Source organism: Protopterus annectens, chromosome 1.part0, assembly GCF_019279795.1.
Source record: "Protopterus annectens isolate FY-2018-M chromosome 1.part0, PAN1.0, whole genome shotgun sequence".
Taxonomy (NCBI): Eukaryota; Metazoa; Chordata; order Ceratodontiformes; family Protopteridae; genus Protopterus; species Protopterus annectens.
Window position 1 is genome coordinate 464790424 of NC_056725.1, and position 16875 is coordinate 464807298.

The 16875-nt window shown below is 44.2% G+C and overlaps 1 protein-coding gene across 2 annotated transcripts in view; it reads right to left on the reverse strand.

Annotated features, from left to right (window-relative positions):
- KDM5C (lysine demethylase 5C) overlaps positions 1-16875 on the reverse strand; it is a gene marked incomplete at its 5' end in the record, with an annotated part of 2556543 nt that overhangs the window by 441933 nt on the left and 2097735 nt on the right. Inside the window, 2 exon segments of one of the 2 annotated variants that reach the window (XM_044060510.1) lie at positions 1840-1890; positions 10930-11469. In XM_044060510.1, coding sequence (XP_043916445.1) covers positions 1840-1890; positions 10930-11469 — 591 coding nt within the window. 2 annotated transcript variants of the gene reach the window in all.

Consider the following 16875-nt stretch of genomic DNA (forward strand, 5'->3'; position numbering starts at 1 on the left):
CCTAGCAGAGGCAGAAGTTGCTGTAAAGTTAACATCTTGAATTTTGGGATGTCTAGGTATGTGTTGAGAATAGACAAATCCAGAATTGGCCTCCAAGGGTTCCCCTTCTTTGGCACAAGGAACAGGCGAGAATAAAATCCTAGGCCTACTTCTGACGGAGGTACCACCTGAATAGCCCCCATTTTAAAAGTAAAGAAATCTGTTTGTGAGCCTCCAGCCTTTGCTGAGGAGGTACGTCCGGCATGCCTTTGAAAGGAGGCAAGGTGTGAAAATAAAACTTGTAGCCCCGATCTATAATGTCCAACACCCATTTGTCCTGGGTGACCAAAAGCCAATTTTGCTTGAACAGTGCCAACTTTCCTCCTAGAGGAGCTGCCAGACAGGAGGAATCTGGCAGCTGGAGATACAGGTCATTGGGTCTGTTTACGAAAAGGCTGACCCCTGCCCTCACCAGAAGATTGTGCAGGAGAACTCCACGTCCTAGGTCTGAAAGAATCCTGAGCATGAGCTCTGCCCCTACCACGTCTAGATCTGCCCTTAGACTGGTAATCGGAAGAAGGATATGCCCATCCTTTTGCAGGCCAATTTCTGCTAAACTTAGGGGGCTGCACTTGTAAAAATTCCTTAACTGTCTGCATGGACTTAGCTTTGTCTTCCATTTTCTTCAAAACTGACTCAACAGGAGAACCAAAAAGAACTTCAGATTGGAGGGGAGCATCCAAAATTCGAGCTTTAACGTGCTCTGACAAATTCTGATCCTTAAGCCAGGCGTGCCTACGAATAACTGAACCAGTGGCAGCCACCCTGGAAGAAGCCTGAAGAGCATCAAAGCCACACTGCAAGGAATGCTTACCTACCTGATCAGAGGCATGAACTAAATCCTGCAACTCCTTACACTCTATACCCTCAGCTAAAGCATCTACCTTAGATTTCAACTGACTTAACAGAAAATTCTGGTACTTCAGCATATGAAACTGGCAATTCAAAGCCCTCATAGCTAGTGTGGAGGAGGTATACACTTTTTTACCCCACCTATCCAAAGCTCTAGAATCTTTATCCAGAGGAACTGGAGTCTTTACTACAGAAGCCCTGACACCCTTAGGTCCCTGGCTAATAGTTTCTGGGTCAGCTCTAGGACTCTTATATAAATATTTATGAGCCTCTGGAACTCTAATACCTGTCTGGCTTGACAGGGGCCGGAGGTAAAGAATCAGGATTAAGGGAAGCCTCAGAAAAAACATCCTGAACAACATCCAAAACAGGGGAATGGCCAAGGGCCTATGCTGTGGTAAAACAAAATTCCCTAAGCCTCTTACGAGAATCGGAGAAATCCTGACCTTCCCACTTAAAATGCTCCCTCACTGAATGCAGGGTTTCAGAAAAAGAAAAATCCTCTGGAGGAGAAGCAGAAGGACAGGAGTCCTCTGCATCCGAATCAGAATAGGGAGGAAAATCCTGAATGTCCTCAGCTGAAGACTCAGAGTAATCTGAGGAATGCTCCAAACCCTCCACCTCAGTCTCTACCCTAGGCCTCTTATCTGGAGGGGGCATAGAACCTCTGATTAAAGTAATCAAATCCTCTGCCATTTTCAGCATATGTTTTTTAGGAACAGAGCCTGCAGAACTAGGGCTGACGCCTGTGCCAGAAAGACCAGGCCTAGCTTTAGAAGGTACTTTAGTGACAGACGTAGAAGGCCTAACAACCTTATGTAAAGAAGGGACTACAGAAACTTGAGAGGCCCCCTCGGCCTGACCTGACTCCTGAGAGGCCAATTCCTGCAATATTAAAGGCTCCCCCTGAGACTCAGCTGAAACCTCGGCTGGATCCACAGATTCCACCGTAGTTTCCAAAGAACCGGCGTCCGCAACGGACGACTCATCCTGCTTAGACTTTAACGATTTCTCTTTTCGCTTCTTAGCGGTAGTCGGAGGATCCGACGGCATATTGTAGTTGCACCGCTTACCAAAAACAAGTCTAGCACAATCTAACCTGCGTTTAATGGTGCGCTTATTAAATCTAGCGCAAAAGCGACACCCGACTACGTCGTGCTCAGGCCCCAAGCAAGGAATACAGAGAGAGTGGTAGTCCCTATGAGGTATCTGTTTCCCACAAGAAATACAATTATTAACTTTTTCTGACATCCGGATTTAACTGAGGCAAGAAAAGACAAAATATTCTAACGGGTACTTAGCCCAACTTGTTCTTCGGTCTGAAACTCAGAATACGAAAATTTCAGGACGCCGAACTGCACTTGCAAACGCTGCTTCTGCTTCGGACCATGCGGCAAGAAAGACTGAGGATATGGCGTCGGTCATGCGCTTTAGTACCACTGCGTACTGACGTCAGATCAGAGCGACTATGACCGACGCCAGCCTAACATTTTGGTATTTGGGCCAACCGAGGACAGCGGACTACCCACAGGTTATGACTGCAGCAATGCGAGACGAAGAACATCTGGAGGAACGGTCGGGGGTCTGTGTTCAGGCAGGCCTAGGAGATGCCTATATCTGATATTTAACTTGGAGAATTTTGACTTCCAAATTAACGATTCCTTTATTCTGTAAATGGCAACCCCACCATCAGGTGGACAGGCTGAAGAGAGGATGCCTTCAAAATCCGAGTCTAGGAAATAAGTGAGAAGAACTAATCCAAATAAGCTAGCTCCTTTGTCTCCAAAAGGGAAAAGGGTCCCTTTTTTCTTTTAACAAAAGGGATTCCTAGGACAGGATCTTATACTCAGACAACTGAGTATCTGGATTTCACTAAATTCATAAAATCCTGTGCCAGTCTGAAAAGGACTTGCAGGTTGAGTTCTGGAGTATTTGGTCTGCGACCTGGAAAATTAAAGCTGGGAAAAACAGATAACAGGTGGCTTTGATTTAAGAGGCCTGGGTTTCATCTTGGGTGTGGAGATGGAATGGAAAGCCTCAGACTGCAGGTGGGTAACCATGACCTGAAATGGGTTGCCCTCAACCTCTTCTCTCACTAAGAATGGAGGAATGCCATCTTCATCCTTGGTAACCAGCACTAATGCATATATGTTGGTGTCTATGAAGTAGCTCCAAACTCAACCAATGACTAGGAAGCTTCTGCTCAAAAGGATGCCAACATAGATAATAGCATAGTGGTTTCCACAGGGGCCATGCAACAGGTCTCAGCTACATTAGATGTCAGATATGGGGGCTACAAAAGCACACTACCACTATGCACAACTTAGATCCAAGTGGGGCTGTCAGACACTAACGGAGTCGACAGCCCTCCGAGTACTCTTCTCCAATGTACAGTGTTTTATTTTCTTAGGAATTTGGGCAGAGGGACTAGATAGCATCTCACGCCTAAACCAACCACATGACGTTTGTTGCAAATGCTTTTATAAAGACTTGGCCCTACACTTAATACCTCTTCAGTTAAAGCGTGTACACTGGGGACTACTAGGCACTTCATGTTTCAGACGTTGGCAAAAAAAAAAAAAAAAAAAAAAAGGCAAAATGTGGAAACGTCTGTGCAGGACTTCTCACACCTAAGACAGTTACTGACTTTCTGACATCTACAAATTCTCATACTAAAGAAAAGACAGGAAAATGTCCATACAGCATACTATTTAGATTTCTGTCTTCACACTGACTGGATGGACTGATGCTGTAAAGCCAGCAACTGAGATGTTCATCAGACTGTGGCAAGAAAGAAAGAAAGAACAGAATATGATGCCAGTTGACTGCACTTTATTACCACTAACATCCTGACACTGAAAGGATTACCACAGACATCTTGACATCGAAACAGAAGGAAATCCCTCGGGACAAAGGGAAAAGTTGCAGTTCTGGTATTTGGGCTGGTCTCGGGCTCCTGCAAGCAGGAAAGCTTAAGAGTCAGTACTGCAACAGTGAACTATAAAGAATATCTAGTGAATTTTCCAGCTCCCTAATAAAAATGTTGGTGTCTACTTCTCTCAAGTCAAAGCCAACAAAAAAGGTCTCTGGCAGGCCAAGTTCAAAGATGACTACAAACTCCCCTACTGGAGTTTAGAAATATCATAGTAAGACCCACAACAGATTTCTTTCAGAAGTGTTTATGGAAACCCTGTAGAAGCAGTCTGGCTTCTTACGTCCAGGGGGTTAGGAGTTTTTCCACAAGTGTGAATCATGAAATAAATTTGCCATGACTTCACAAACTGGAGAGATGGCCAGGGGTCTGGGTTCAGGCAGGCCTAGAAGCTGTCTATATCTGACCTTGGCCTGGGAGAACTATTCTTACTTCCAAATGAAGGATTCCTTCATGCTGCAAACCTAAGTGATGACAACTTCAAGTCTCACTAAAGGCACAATCTCAGAATCCCCCAATGGCCCAAACATCCTTCAAGAAGGCCTGACACAAGCTAATAACCAATATCAGAATAACAATCTAAATGTCAGTGCCAAAACATGCATAACAGAATCTTTTGGAAGAATGACCACCCCTGGGAATTACTCCATTGATAACGCAACCTTATGAGTAGACCCCGTGGTCTGGGATTTGGAAACACATGTAGACACTGACTTGACCTTTGACCATCATGTGTCTACTGGAGTTAGGAAATCACTTTATGTTGGGCAAAGTATAACCAAGGGTATGGCATCTTGGTCCAAAGATATTGTTTTGTTGTATTTGGATCTCATCAGACAAGAAGTACAATGACCCTTTCAGTATGAACCTGACCAGATAGATGCAACAACTGGAAAGTACAGTTGTGTACACTTACAATAAATGTAGATGTTCAAGGTGTATTCACTGTTGCAGTCATCACATTTGGGTTATCTGCTTGCAGTAGCCCTCAGTCGGCCTGATTAACAAAGTCTTGCTGTCCCTTCTTCCGGGACGTCAGGTCGTCAGGGATATAAAACATGCAGCAGATGCCATTACATCAGTTTTTCTTGCCCCAGATGTCAGGTGCCCCCGTAATGGGAAGCAATTAAATCTATAAATATACAAGGTTATACCTCCAAAAAAAAAAGCAAATACACCAAAAAGCTTTTGAGTATAGTAAAGGAGAGTAGAGGTACAGTCAAAAGAAGTAAGGGGGCTGGAGGGAGGGTAACCAGGACTGCAACAGTGAATACACTCGAACATCTACATTTATGGCAAGTGTACACAACTGTACTTTTCGTGTTTCACTGTTGCAGTCATCACATTTGGGTAGATTCCCAATGCTAAGGATGGGAGGAGGAATTTAGATAGCATTAGGACCAGCTATAAGGCCCTGCAAGACTGCAGTGGCAAAGCCAGCTCTGGATTTAGAGGAAAATTGGCAGATGGTAATGCTTGGTGAAAGTATGTACAGAACAAAAGGTACCAGCTTCTAGGATGTCCGTGGTAGGGATGCCTCTGAGAAAGGCTGTAGAGTTAGATGCAGCCCTGGCTGAGTGGGGTCTGAGCCCCTGTGGGATAGGTTTTCCATGGTGCATGTAGCAGAAATGAATGCAATGGCCTATCCATTTGGAAATGGTTTGCTTTGAAATACCCTTCCCCTCTGCCCCTGTTGCAAATACCACCAGCAGTTGGTCAGATTTCCTTTGAGGTTTAGTCCTGTCCAAGTAGAATCTAAGTCGTCTGTGCACATCTAAGGAATGCAGTATCCATTCCCCTTTGTTCTGTGGATTAGGAAAGAAGGTTGGCAAATGAATGGACTGATTAAGGGCCACATTGGATATCACCTTGGGCATGAAGGAGGGATTGATCCTGACTCCTGAGGGACACCCTGTCCGCATGAAAGATGATGAAAGGCTCAACTGCAATGAGGGCCTGTAATTCAGATACCGTTCTTGCTGAATTGATTGCTAAAAGGAAAACTGTTTTCCAAGAAAGGAATTTTAAGTCTGCAGTAGCAGCTGGCTCGAAAGGAGGAAGAGTGAGTTTCTCCAATACAAAGTTAAGGACCCAGGCTGGAGTTGGATGTCTCCTGGGTGGTCGTAGATTTTTGGCCCCTCTGAGGAACTACTTGAGTAGTGGATGAGAGAAGAGGGGAGGTTCTGTGTTATAATGAGCTGAAATGGCTGAGGCGTGAATCTTGATGGAGGAGAAAGACAGGCCCTTGTGAAGTATCTCAGTTAAGTATTGTAAAATCTGAGGTAAGCTGGGCAAATACTGTGCTCATCCCTTGAGATTGGTTCCAGACACAGAATCTTTTCCATTTTTCAGCATAAGATTTTCTAGTACTAGGCCTCCTTTGCCTCTAAAATGATATTCATCACTGGTTTACTGAGGGATGGTAAAGGAGAGAATAGGTAATTAGCCAGGCTGCTAGGTTCAGAGTTTGAGGCTGAGGGTGCAGAATCTGGTTCTCCTGCTGAAACAATAGGGTAGGAGTCAGGCAGGTGCCATGGGGCCAACGGTGATGCACTGCGCAAGACGGGGTACGAGTGTTGGTGTGGCCAGTCTGGTGCAATCAAAATCGTCCTTGTTTTGTCTTGTTTGATCTTTAGTAGTACTTTGGAGAGCAGAGGCAGAGGAGGAAAGGTGTAAACTGATGGGTTTTTCCAGCTGATGGACAGAGCATCCACTTTCCAAGCTTGTGAGGGGAGTCCTTGTGCAAAATTTGTCCAATTGATAGTTCTGGGGGGAGGCAAACAAGTCTATACCTGGGCTCTCCCACTTGCTTATCAACAAGTTGAAAATCCTTGGTTCCAGTTTCCACTCGTGTGGGTCCATGAGGTTTCTGCTTAGTTCATCTGCCAGTGTATTTAGTTTTCCTGGCAGGAATTGAGCTTGTAGATGCACTTGGTAGTTCAGGGCTGTGTTCCACAATGCCATGGCTAGTCTGCAGAGGGGGTAAGAATGTGTACCCCCTGCTTGTTTATGTACCACATAACATTGGTGTTGTCCGCCTTTACCATTAATTGTCCTGGAAGAATGTGGTCCTTGAAGGTTGTCAGAGCATTCTGTACAGCTAACATTTCTTTTTGATTGATATGCAGCTGTATTTGACTTGGGTTCCATTTGCCCTGAATGCATTTCCTTGCCAGGTGAGCCCCCCATGCATAGTCTGATGCGTCTGTTAGGGTTTGGGCGGCAGGGGGTAGTGTGAATGGTAGGCCCTTGTTTTGGTGGCAGGCCTCTGCCACCAAAGAAACTCTAGGCATAGGCAAGGTATGATAGGCTTTTCAGATACCATTGTAGTTTCCTTATATGCAGTCTTGCATATGGAATTAGAAGAATGCAGAAGGCTATGAACCCCAAGGCTTGTAGTATTTGTCTTGCAGATAGCAGGGTTTTTGTGGCCACTTGTTTGAAGTAGGTTGTCAAATGAATTTGTTTCTCTGGCATGAGGAAAGCCATCTTGGAAGTTGTATTCAAGCTTGCTCCCAGGAATATAATTTGTTGACAGGGTACCAGCTGTGATTTCTTTTAGTTTATGGTGTACCCCAGACAAGTTAGCACCCTTTGTACAAAGGCCAGATGATTCAAAAGTATGTCCTGGCTTTCTGCCTGAATTAGACAATAGTCCAGGTATGGGTATATTTGAAGATTTCTTTGCCTGCAAAAATGCAATAACTGGAGCTAGGCACTTTGTGAATACCCTGGGCGCAGTACATAAGCCAAAGGGCAGTGCAGAGAACTAGTAGTGTGTGTAGCCTGCTTTGAAGCATAGGTATCTTTTGCAAGATTCCCTGACTGTGGTGTGCAGGTATGCTTCCTTTAAATCTAGTGTTGCCAACCAGGCGTCTTTGCCTAGCAAAGGGAGCAACTGGTGAAGAGTCAGCATCTTGAATTTTGAAATCAACAAAAAGGTGTTTAGAGAAGACAGGTTCAGGACTGGACACCATGAACTGTCTTTTCTGAGTACCAGGAAAAGTCTTGAGTAGAAACCTTGACCCTTTTCCTCTTCTGGTACCAACTGAATAGCCCCCATGCTTAAGAGAGAAAGTACTTGCTTTTGGACCTCTGCCCACTGATTTGGGGGTAGATCTGGCCATCTGCTTGGTGTTGGTAATGTGTGATAGTGAAATCTGTATCCCTGGGACACTATATTTAAAACCCATTTGTCCTGGGTAATGAGTTCCCAGTTCTTTGCATGAAGAGCAATCTTTCCCCCCAAATGGGCAGTCAGTTAAGAAGTGCTTGCAAGTTTTAAGAAGTAGTAAATGAAACAGTTTACCACAGGGGGAGTTTTATTACTCACTGATTTAGAAGTGGAGGCCCCCCATTGCTTAGTCCTGTGCGTACCCTGGGACTGAAGCCTGGGAGCTCTGCTGGATCTGGGTTTGGACTGAGAACGTCTGGAAGAGGCAGGAAAGGACCAATTCTTGGAAGGCCAATGCCTACTAAACCTTGGGGGTTGTACTTGCAAAAAATCTTTAACAGTTTGCATTGATTTAGCTTTTGCCTTGTTGCCAAACAGGCGGTTCTGGTTTAAGGGAGCATCCAGTAATTTTGCTTCAACATGATCTGGCAAGGATTGCTCCTTAAGCCATGCATGCCTTCTTAGTACAGACCCAGTTACAGCAGCCCTGCAAGATGTCTCTAGTGAATCAAAATCACATTGCAAAGTATGTTTTTCAACTTGTTCAGCTGAATGCAGTAAATCCTTATTTTCAGCACAATCAGGAATCATCATCATTTTCTGTTTAAGCAATCCAATAATATGCTGCTGATACTTTAACATACGAAACTGGCAGTTTAAGGCCCTAATGGCCAAAGTTGCACAAGTGTATACTTTCTTACCCCATCTATCCAGCAGCCTGGAGTCTCTATCAGAGGGAGTAGGATTTTTGGCAGTAGTAGCTTTAATGTCCTTGGGTCCCTGTGAAATGGTCTCAGGATCCGCAGTAGGGTTTTTAAAAAGGAACTTGGGAGAGTTAGGGACCCTGTAATATCTATCAGGTTTTCTGGGAGCAAGAGGTAGAGAGTCAGGGGTCAAAAGCTAGATTCCGAAAAGGCATCATCAACAATGTCTAGTATAGGAGGAATGGCTAAAGGCCTGTGCTGGGGCAGTAGTAAGAAATCCCTAAGCTTCTTTTTAGAATCAGAGAAATCCTGACTTTCCCAACGAAAATGCTTCCTGAGAGTATGCAAGGTTTCACCAAAAGAGAAATCCTCTGGAGGAGAAGCAGAGGGAATAGAGTCCTCAGCATTAGAATCCTCATAGACAGATGAGGGTAAATCCTGGTCATCAGAGGAAACAGAAAATTCAGAATCCTGGTCAGAAGTACCATAAGTAAACTCAGTCCTAGGTCTCTTAAAGGGGGAAGGCTGGCTTCCTCTGATTAAAGTAATAAGGTCTTCAGCCATTCTTATCATTTGTGTTTTAGGCATAGAGGCCTGACCATGTGGTCTAGGCGTCAGTTTTCTAGGCATGGTTTGAGTTTTAGGCCTTGAAGAAGAAAATTACATCAGTTTAATGCACAATTCAGTAGGCCTGAATACACCCACAGAAGCTGGTGCCTGCACAGCGGCTCCGGACCCATCCAAGGTAGAGACATCTGCAGGTTCCACAGTTGAAGCATCTTGGTCTCAGTAGAGGCCTGCGAATCTGAAGTAGCAGGTATCAGGGGCTGTGAAAGCGCCTCACTGAGCACCGGCGAACTGGCGCCTAGCTTAGGAGAAGCATCGCCAACAGCTTTGGACCTAGGTGGCCTGTCTCTGTCTTTATCTTTGCGTTTTTTCGGAATGTTGGAAGTCGGGTGGCTTCCTGATGACATATCTGGATAATTGAACAGAGTAGCAAAATATTTAGAAGCGTAAATATACCGACTGAGGATAGTTCATGGTTTAAATAAGGCACAAAACCAACAGCGAAGTACATCATGGTCAGGGCCTAGGCAAGGAATACAGTACGAATGAAAATCTTTATGAGGTATTTGCTTTCCACAAGAAATACAATTATTGACTTTTAATGACATCGGTTTAGAGCAAGAAAACGTTTCTCCAACAGGGTACTTAGCTTTAGTTGACTTCGGTTCTGAAACTCGAAAATGAAAATTTCAGGAGTCGGACGACCGGCACTTGCGAACTGCTTCTGCTTCGGGCACCACACGGCAAGAAAGACTGATGTAATAGCATCGGCTGCATGTTTTATACCCCTGTCGACCTGACGTCACAGAAGAAGGGACAGCAACTGATGCAGCACCCAAGACTTTGTTAATCAGGCTGACTGAGGGCTACTGCAAGCAGATAACCCAAATGTGATGACTGCAACAGTGAAACACAAAGAACATCTTCAACAGAGGTTCTACACAAAAATAGATGGTGCAGAAAACATGTCCTATTCAGACCACCTCAAAGCCTCATCTTTGCACACAGTCTCCTACAGATTTGCTGGGGGGATCTATGCCTGGCCTTCAAAGAAGCTTCTGAGCCAGCTCTTATGGACCTAATACACTTCCAAAAAACAAATAGCATCAGAAGCACCTAAATCTAGGGACCTGAACCACATCTGCAACATAAATAAGCCATGTTGGAGGGACAGGTATATGTCCCAGAGACAACCCCTTCTCTGGGACAGGCTTCCCATTTACGTGGAGCAGCGTTCCTCCCTGCACGTATTCTAGTGCAAAATGATTCAGTGGATGAGTAATCCGTGTTAGAATTAGGAAGCACATCCAAGTTACACCCCCTACAAAATGAATAGTATCATGACCTGTCAAAAAGAGTTGGGAAGCAAGGATAGGCTGAAAAAGGCTCTTTGGGGTTGTTAGCCCAGTAATCTATGAACCTAAGTGATGACAACTTCAAAACAATGCTAAAAATCAGCCTGTGGAGTATAAAATTCTGGCATTGGAAATTTTAGCAGCCAGCCCTTATTAAATGAAATACTTTCAAGAGATAATACTTCAGTTCTTGCATGACATTATGGTATTAATGATGTTGGCAAATCTCAGAATACTTTTCCAACAGCAGCACGCACAAAACATTAATAAAAACTCCTGAGGAGATGCAACAAGAAAATCTTTTACCTCTTGGCTGGAGTCTTCATTTCTGGTGCTCTCCTTTAGTACTACCAGCTCCTTGGTCACCTCATTCTGGAGTTGCTGCCCAAGTTCATTCAGTTTCTCAAGCAAAACAGTTACTTCGTCAACTGCCAGTGCTTGCCTTGCTCGGTCCTGCCAAGTTATTGCCCTTTCTGTCAAGCACTGCAAAGCCTCACCCTCTGGCAGCCTCACTGGTAGCTTCTGCAATGCTACTAGCAAAGCTAAAATAGTTGCCAAGCGTGGTCTTCGAGATCTCATACATAATGGACACAGAAACCTGAAGTCCCAGTCCCACCAGGCAAGGGAGTGTTTCTGATTGGTGAGTTTTGGGTATGTAACACATGTTCCATGAAACCAGTCTTTGCATAAGTCACACTGAAGCATTAGATCATTGCTAGGTTGTCCACAAACACAGTACTGTTGCTGTTCATTGCGCTGAGAAGTTTGAGATTTTGATGCATTCAGTTCCCGAAGCTGCAGAATGTATTCCTTCTCCTTCTGTTCTCCTTCTTTAAATGCCAGACTCTGTTAAAAACAGAAATACAAAAAACAAAGAATCAAAATGCCTAAACATGAGTGAAAAAGTACTGAGAGATAAGCAGCACTAAATGAGGTGGAAGATAAAAAATTAATTTACAGCAATTTAACTCTGATATCATCCCATAAAGGGATCCCTCTGGCAAACACCACACTAGCAGATCAAAATCAAAAGAAAATAAAAAGTCAGTATAAGCATAAAGTAAAATTAGGGATCAATGACCCCAAGCAAGAACTTGTCAAGTTTTTGCATTGGAAATGTACCTACCCATGCTCCCACCACTTATGTATTCTAACCTCATAACTACTGCATAATATTAGGAAAAAAACAAACAAAAAAACTAATTTAAGGTCATTCATTCCTAAATTAAGATTTACACAGATGCAGGGCTTTCAATGGTGGCTGCCTTGCATTCAGTCTTCCAAATTTCAAAATTTTGAACAGAACCCCAAACATGCACCTAATAGGGAAATGATTAACTTGTACCAGTTGAACGGTTATCACCAGAAATGACACAGCAGCACTCCTGGTAACCCAAAGAAAAGTATTACGCAAGATAACCCTGCACCTAACTCTTGATATAGTATAATGCAAATCAATTCTGTGATTCCAAGCTAACATCCAGAATCTACAGTATGAAGAGTGTTCAGATACACACAGGAATTTCCCAGTTCAAGTGGGTGCGTGTGTCAGGGTTGTGCTCTGAGCTCACTGCTGTTCACACTAGTGATGGACTACATTAGGAAACAGATTAACAAAGCTGTTGTATATAGACAATGTGGCATCATAAGCACAACCTGAGCAGGAACTTGAGCAAATGATAGAAGAATGGAATGCAAAACTGAAGGCACACGGGAAGAAAGAGTACAGAGACAAGACAACTGCCACTATAGCAAATAGTGGAAATCAGAAGAAGCTGAAATTTGAGATAGAAGGGGAAAATACTGGAATTGGTTGACAGTTTCAAGTATCTGGTAGGGGTCATTGAGGAAAAAGGAAATCTGAAATGGGAGGCTGAAGCTAAAATCAGACGGGTTGCAGCTAACTGGCAGAGTGCCTGGGTAGATTGTGACAGAAGAATGCTAAAGAAACTGAAAAGTAAGGTGTACAAAACAGTAATGGGACCAGTACTTCTGTATGATATTACAGTGAAGGCACAGAAGTTGAGGAAGCCAGAAATGATGGAGATGAAGTGTTCGAGACAGGTGTGTAAGCAGCACAATATAGGACAGAGGAGAAAATATCAGAGAAGTCAAAGCAGTCCAGGTGTGGACAAAATCAAAGAGAACAGATTACAGGGGGTTCAGCACAAGTGCAGCAAAGCAGCAGGTAATTTGGTGATAAAGATTTGGGAGAGACAGGAAGAAGGCAAGGGAAAATAAGGATGCCCATCAAAGAATGGACAGAATGGGCAAGAGAAAACATGTAACAGGCCAGCCATGACTGTCAATGTTTGGAAAGTGGCACTGAATCAACAGAGTTGGAGACGGTTGATGCAACACTCTGAACCCAAGCAGAAAAATGGAAAAAGGAGAGATGACAATGATGAATGATCTAAAAAGTACAGTTGTGTACACCTACCATAAATGTAGATGTTTGAGTGTCTTCACTGTTGCAGTCATAACTGTAGGGTGTTCCTGCCGGCAGGCAGCCCGAGGTCGGCCAGAATTCCAAAGTCTGGGTCCGGCGTCGGCTGTACCAGCAAGTACCCTGACGTCAGAATGCAGAGGTATAAAGCTGACAGCCGACGCCATCTTCTCCAGCCTTTCTTGCCCCAGATGTCAGAAGTCCCCCAAAGTAACTAAAAGATGTCCAAAAAGGAAACACAAATACACCACAAAAGAAGAGGAAGATAGAATAAGCAGAAAATAAGAGGGGATTGGTGGGAGGGAAACACCGACTGCAACAGTGAAGACACTCGAACATCTACATTTATGGTAGGTGTACACAACTGTACTATGTTCTTCGTGTTTCACTGTTGCAGTCATAACTGTAGGGTGGAATCCCAAAGCTGTGATGAGGGAGGAGGTTATGTAGAAGAAGGGGCAGCCAGAAGACCCTGCAAGACAGCAGAGGCAAAACCTGCCCTAGAGTTAGAATACAAAGGGAGATTATAGTGCTTAGAAAAAGTATGTACTGAACTCCAAGTGGCAGCTTCCAAAATGTCCTTGGTAGGAACTCCTCTCAGAAAAGCTGCTGAAGTGGCAGCTGCTCTAGTAGAATGACTTCTAACAGTACCTGGAATTTGCTTCCCTAAGTGAGAGTAACAAAACCTTATCCCATGAGCAATCCATTTGGAAATAGTTTATTTAGAGATAGCCTTGCCTAGAGAACTGGAGGCATAAGAGATAAGCAACTGATCAGATTTTCTGAAATCTTTAGTTCTATCCAGGTAAAACCGTAGTTGTCTGTGTATGTCCAATGAATGCAAAATCCTTTCCCCTTGTTTTGAGGATTTGGAAAGAAAGTAGGAAGGTGAATAGTCCGATTTAAAGCCACTTTAGAAATCACCTTAGGCATAAATGTAGGATTGGTCCTCAAGGCAACTCTGTCTTGGTGGAAAATAAGGTATGGTTCCACAGCCATGAGAGCTTGCAACTCTGAAACCCTTCAGGCAGAAGTCAAAGCTAATAAAATAGCTGTCTTCCAGGATAAGAACTTGATATCCGAAGCAGCCGCAGGCTCAAAGGGGGATAAAGTTAGTTTTTCCAAAACATAATTAAGATCCCAAGCAGGAACAGGAGGAGTTCTGGGAGGTCTTAAGTTCTTAGCCCCTCTCAAGAATTGTCTCACCAGCTGGTGAGAGAAGATGGGGGGATCAGTGTTGTAATGAGCCAAGATAGCAGAAGCATGAATTTTAATGGAAGAAAAGGAGAGGCCTTTAAGCAGGAGGTCTGAGAGATAAAGTAAAATGGAAGAAATGTCAGGCAAAAGAGGATCAGAACCTCGATCCCGCATCCAAATACAGAATCTTTTCCATTTAGAAGCATAGGATTTTCTAGTGCTAGGGCGCCTAGCTTCTAAGAGAACATCCAAAACTTGTTTGGGAAAAGCAGAAGGAATCAAAGGCCCTTGTAGAGCCAAGCTGCCAGGCAAAGAGTCTTGATTTGAGTGTGTAACATCTGACCCTGATGCTGGGACAGAAGAGAAGGAAACAGAGGCAGAATCCATGGAGGTTCCAAGAACAGGTGTCTTAAAGTTGGATACCAAAACTGCCGAGGCCAATTTGGAGCTATCAAAATGAAAATCTTGGGTTTGTCCTGTTTTATTTTCAGTAACACCCGAAGCAGAAGAGGAAGAGGAGGGAAGGCATATCCCGAAAGATTCCTCCAGCTGAAAGACAGGGCATCCACTTTCCAAGCTGCTTTGTGGAAGGACCTGGTGCAAAAGAGAGGCAGCTGATGATTGAGATGAGATGCAAACAGCTCTATCTGAGGGCAACCCCAAACTGCCATAATCCTGCTGAATATGTTGGGGTCCAGCATCCATTCGTGAGGATCCAAAAGATTTCTGCTTAGGCTGTCTGCTAAGAGATTCTGTTTTCCTGGAATGAATTGAGCTTGAAGATGCAGATTCAGATTTAGAGCTGTATCCCATAAACTCATGGCTAGTCTGCAAAGGGGGTAAGAGTGAGAGCCCCCTGCTTGTTTATGTACCACATGACTGTGGTATTGTCTGTGCGAATCAGAAGATGGCCTGGTTGCAGAAGACTCTGGAAGGCTAGAGAGCATTTTGAACTGCCAACATTTCCTTCAAGTTGATGTGCCAGGGAAGATGCTTCTTTGTCCAATAGCCCTGCTGGCAATTGTTTAGGTAATGAGCTCCCCAAGCATAATCCGAGGCATCTGTGGTTATGATCTGAACAGGATGAGGTAGACGAAAGGGATTCCCTTCGTTTAAAGCACAAGCCCTGGACCACCAGAGGAACTCTTTTTGGAGGCAGGGAATCAGAGGTATCATTGTTTCCAGGCTGTGGTAATGCTGGGACCATACACTCTTTAGGTACCATTGAAGTTTTCTCATATGAAGCCTTGCATTTGGGATCAACAGGATGCAAGAAGCCATGTAGCCCAGTGTCTGCAGGAATTTCCTTGCAGTGAGCTGAGTCAAAGTAGCCAAGGTCTTGAAAATTGATGCCAGCTGTACTTGCTTTTCTGGAGTAAGGAAGGCCCTTTGTAGGCTTGTGTTTAGAAGAGCTCCCAAAAAGATCATTTGCTGAGAGGGGATCAAATGTGACTTTTTTGTGTTCACTGAAAATCCCAGAAGTAGGAGAAGACGCTGAACAAACTGCAGATGTTGAAGTAAAAGATCCTTGCTGTCCACCTGAATAAGGCAGTCGTCCAGATAGGGGTATATTTGAATCCCTTGGAGTCTGCAATAAGCTACTACTGGAGCCAGACACTTAGTAAAGACTCTGGGCGCAGTAGATAAGCCAAAGGGCAGTACAGAGAATTGAAAGTGTCTCGAACCTGCCTTGAATCTGAGGTATTTTCTGTGTTCCTGTCTGATGGGAATGTGTAAATAGGCTTCCTTCAGGTCCAATGTCACCATCCAAGCATCTTGGGAGAGCATGGGAAGAAGTTGCTGCAGAGTAAGCATCTTGAATTTTGGAATCTCCAGAAAGGTATTTAATACTGAGAGGTCCAGAATAGGTCTCCATGAGTTTTGTTTCCTTGGGACCAGGAACAGTCTGGAGTAAAAACCTTTTCCCATCTCTGGAAGTGGAACAGGCTCTATGGCTCTCATGGCCAATAAAGCGTCCACTTGATTTAAGGCCTCTGACCATTGATGTTTTGGCAGATCCGGCCAACTCGAAGACCTTGGCATTGTATGAAAGTGGAATTTGTAGCCTCTTAAAATCACGTCTAAAACCCATTTGTCCTGGGTAATATGAGTCCAATTTTGGTAGAAAAGAGAAAGTTTTCCTCCGAGAGGGGCTTCCAGGCAAGGAGGACCTGTAGCCCAACGGAGAGAGTCATTGGGTCTGCTTCTTTTGTGATTGAGGTCTGTCTTCTCCCCTTCTGGATGAAGAAGCAGTCCATTGTCTTGACCTGTAAGAGGCCTGAGCCTGCGCCCGACCTCTGGAGCGTCTATATCTTCCCCTTTGAGGCCCTGTCAGACGTGGGAAAGGACCAATTTTGGAGGGCCAATTTCTAGAAAATCTAGGAGGCTGAACTTGTAAAAAATCTTTGACAGTCTGCATAGATTTTGCTTTTTCTTCCATCTTATTAATAACCTCCTCAGCCTTGGATCCAAATAAAACATCATGCTGAACAGGGGCATCTAACAGTTTAGCCTTAACCTGCTCAGGTAAATTCTGCTCACGAAGCCAAGCATGTCTCCTGATGACAGTACCAGAGGCTGCGGCCCTGCAAGAAGCTTTCAAGGCATCA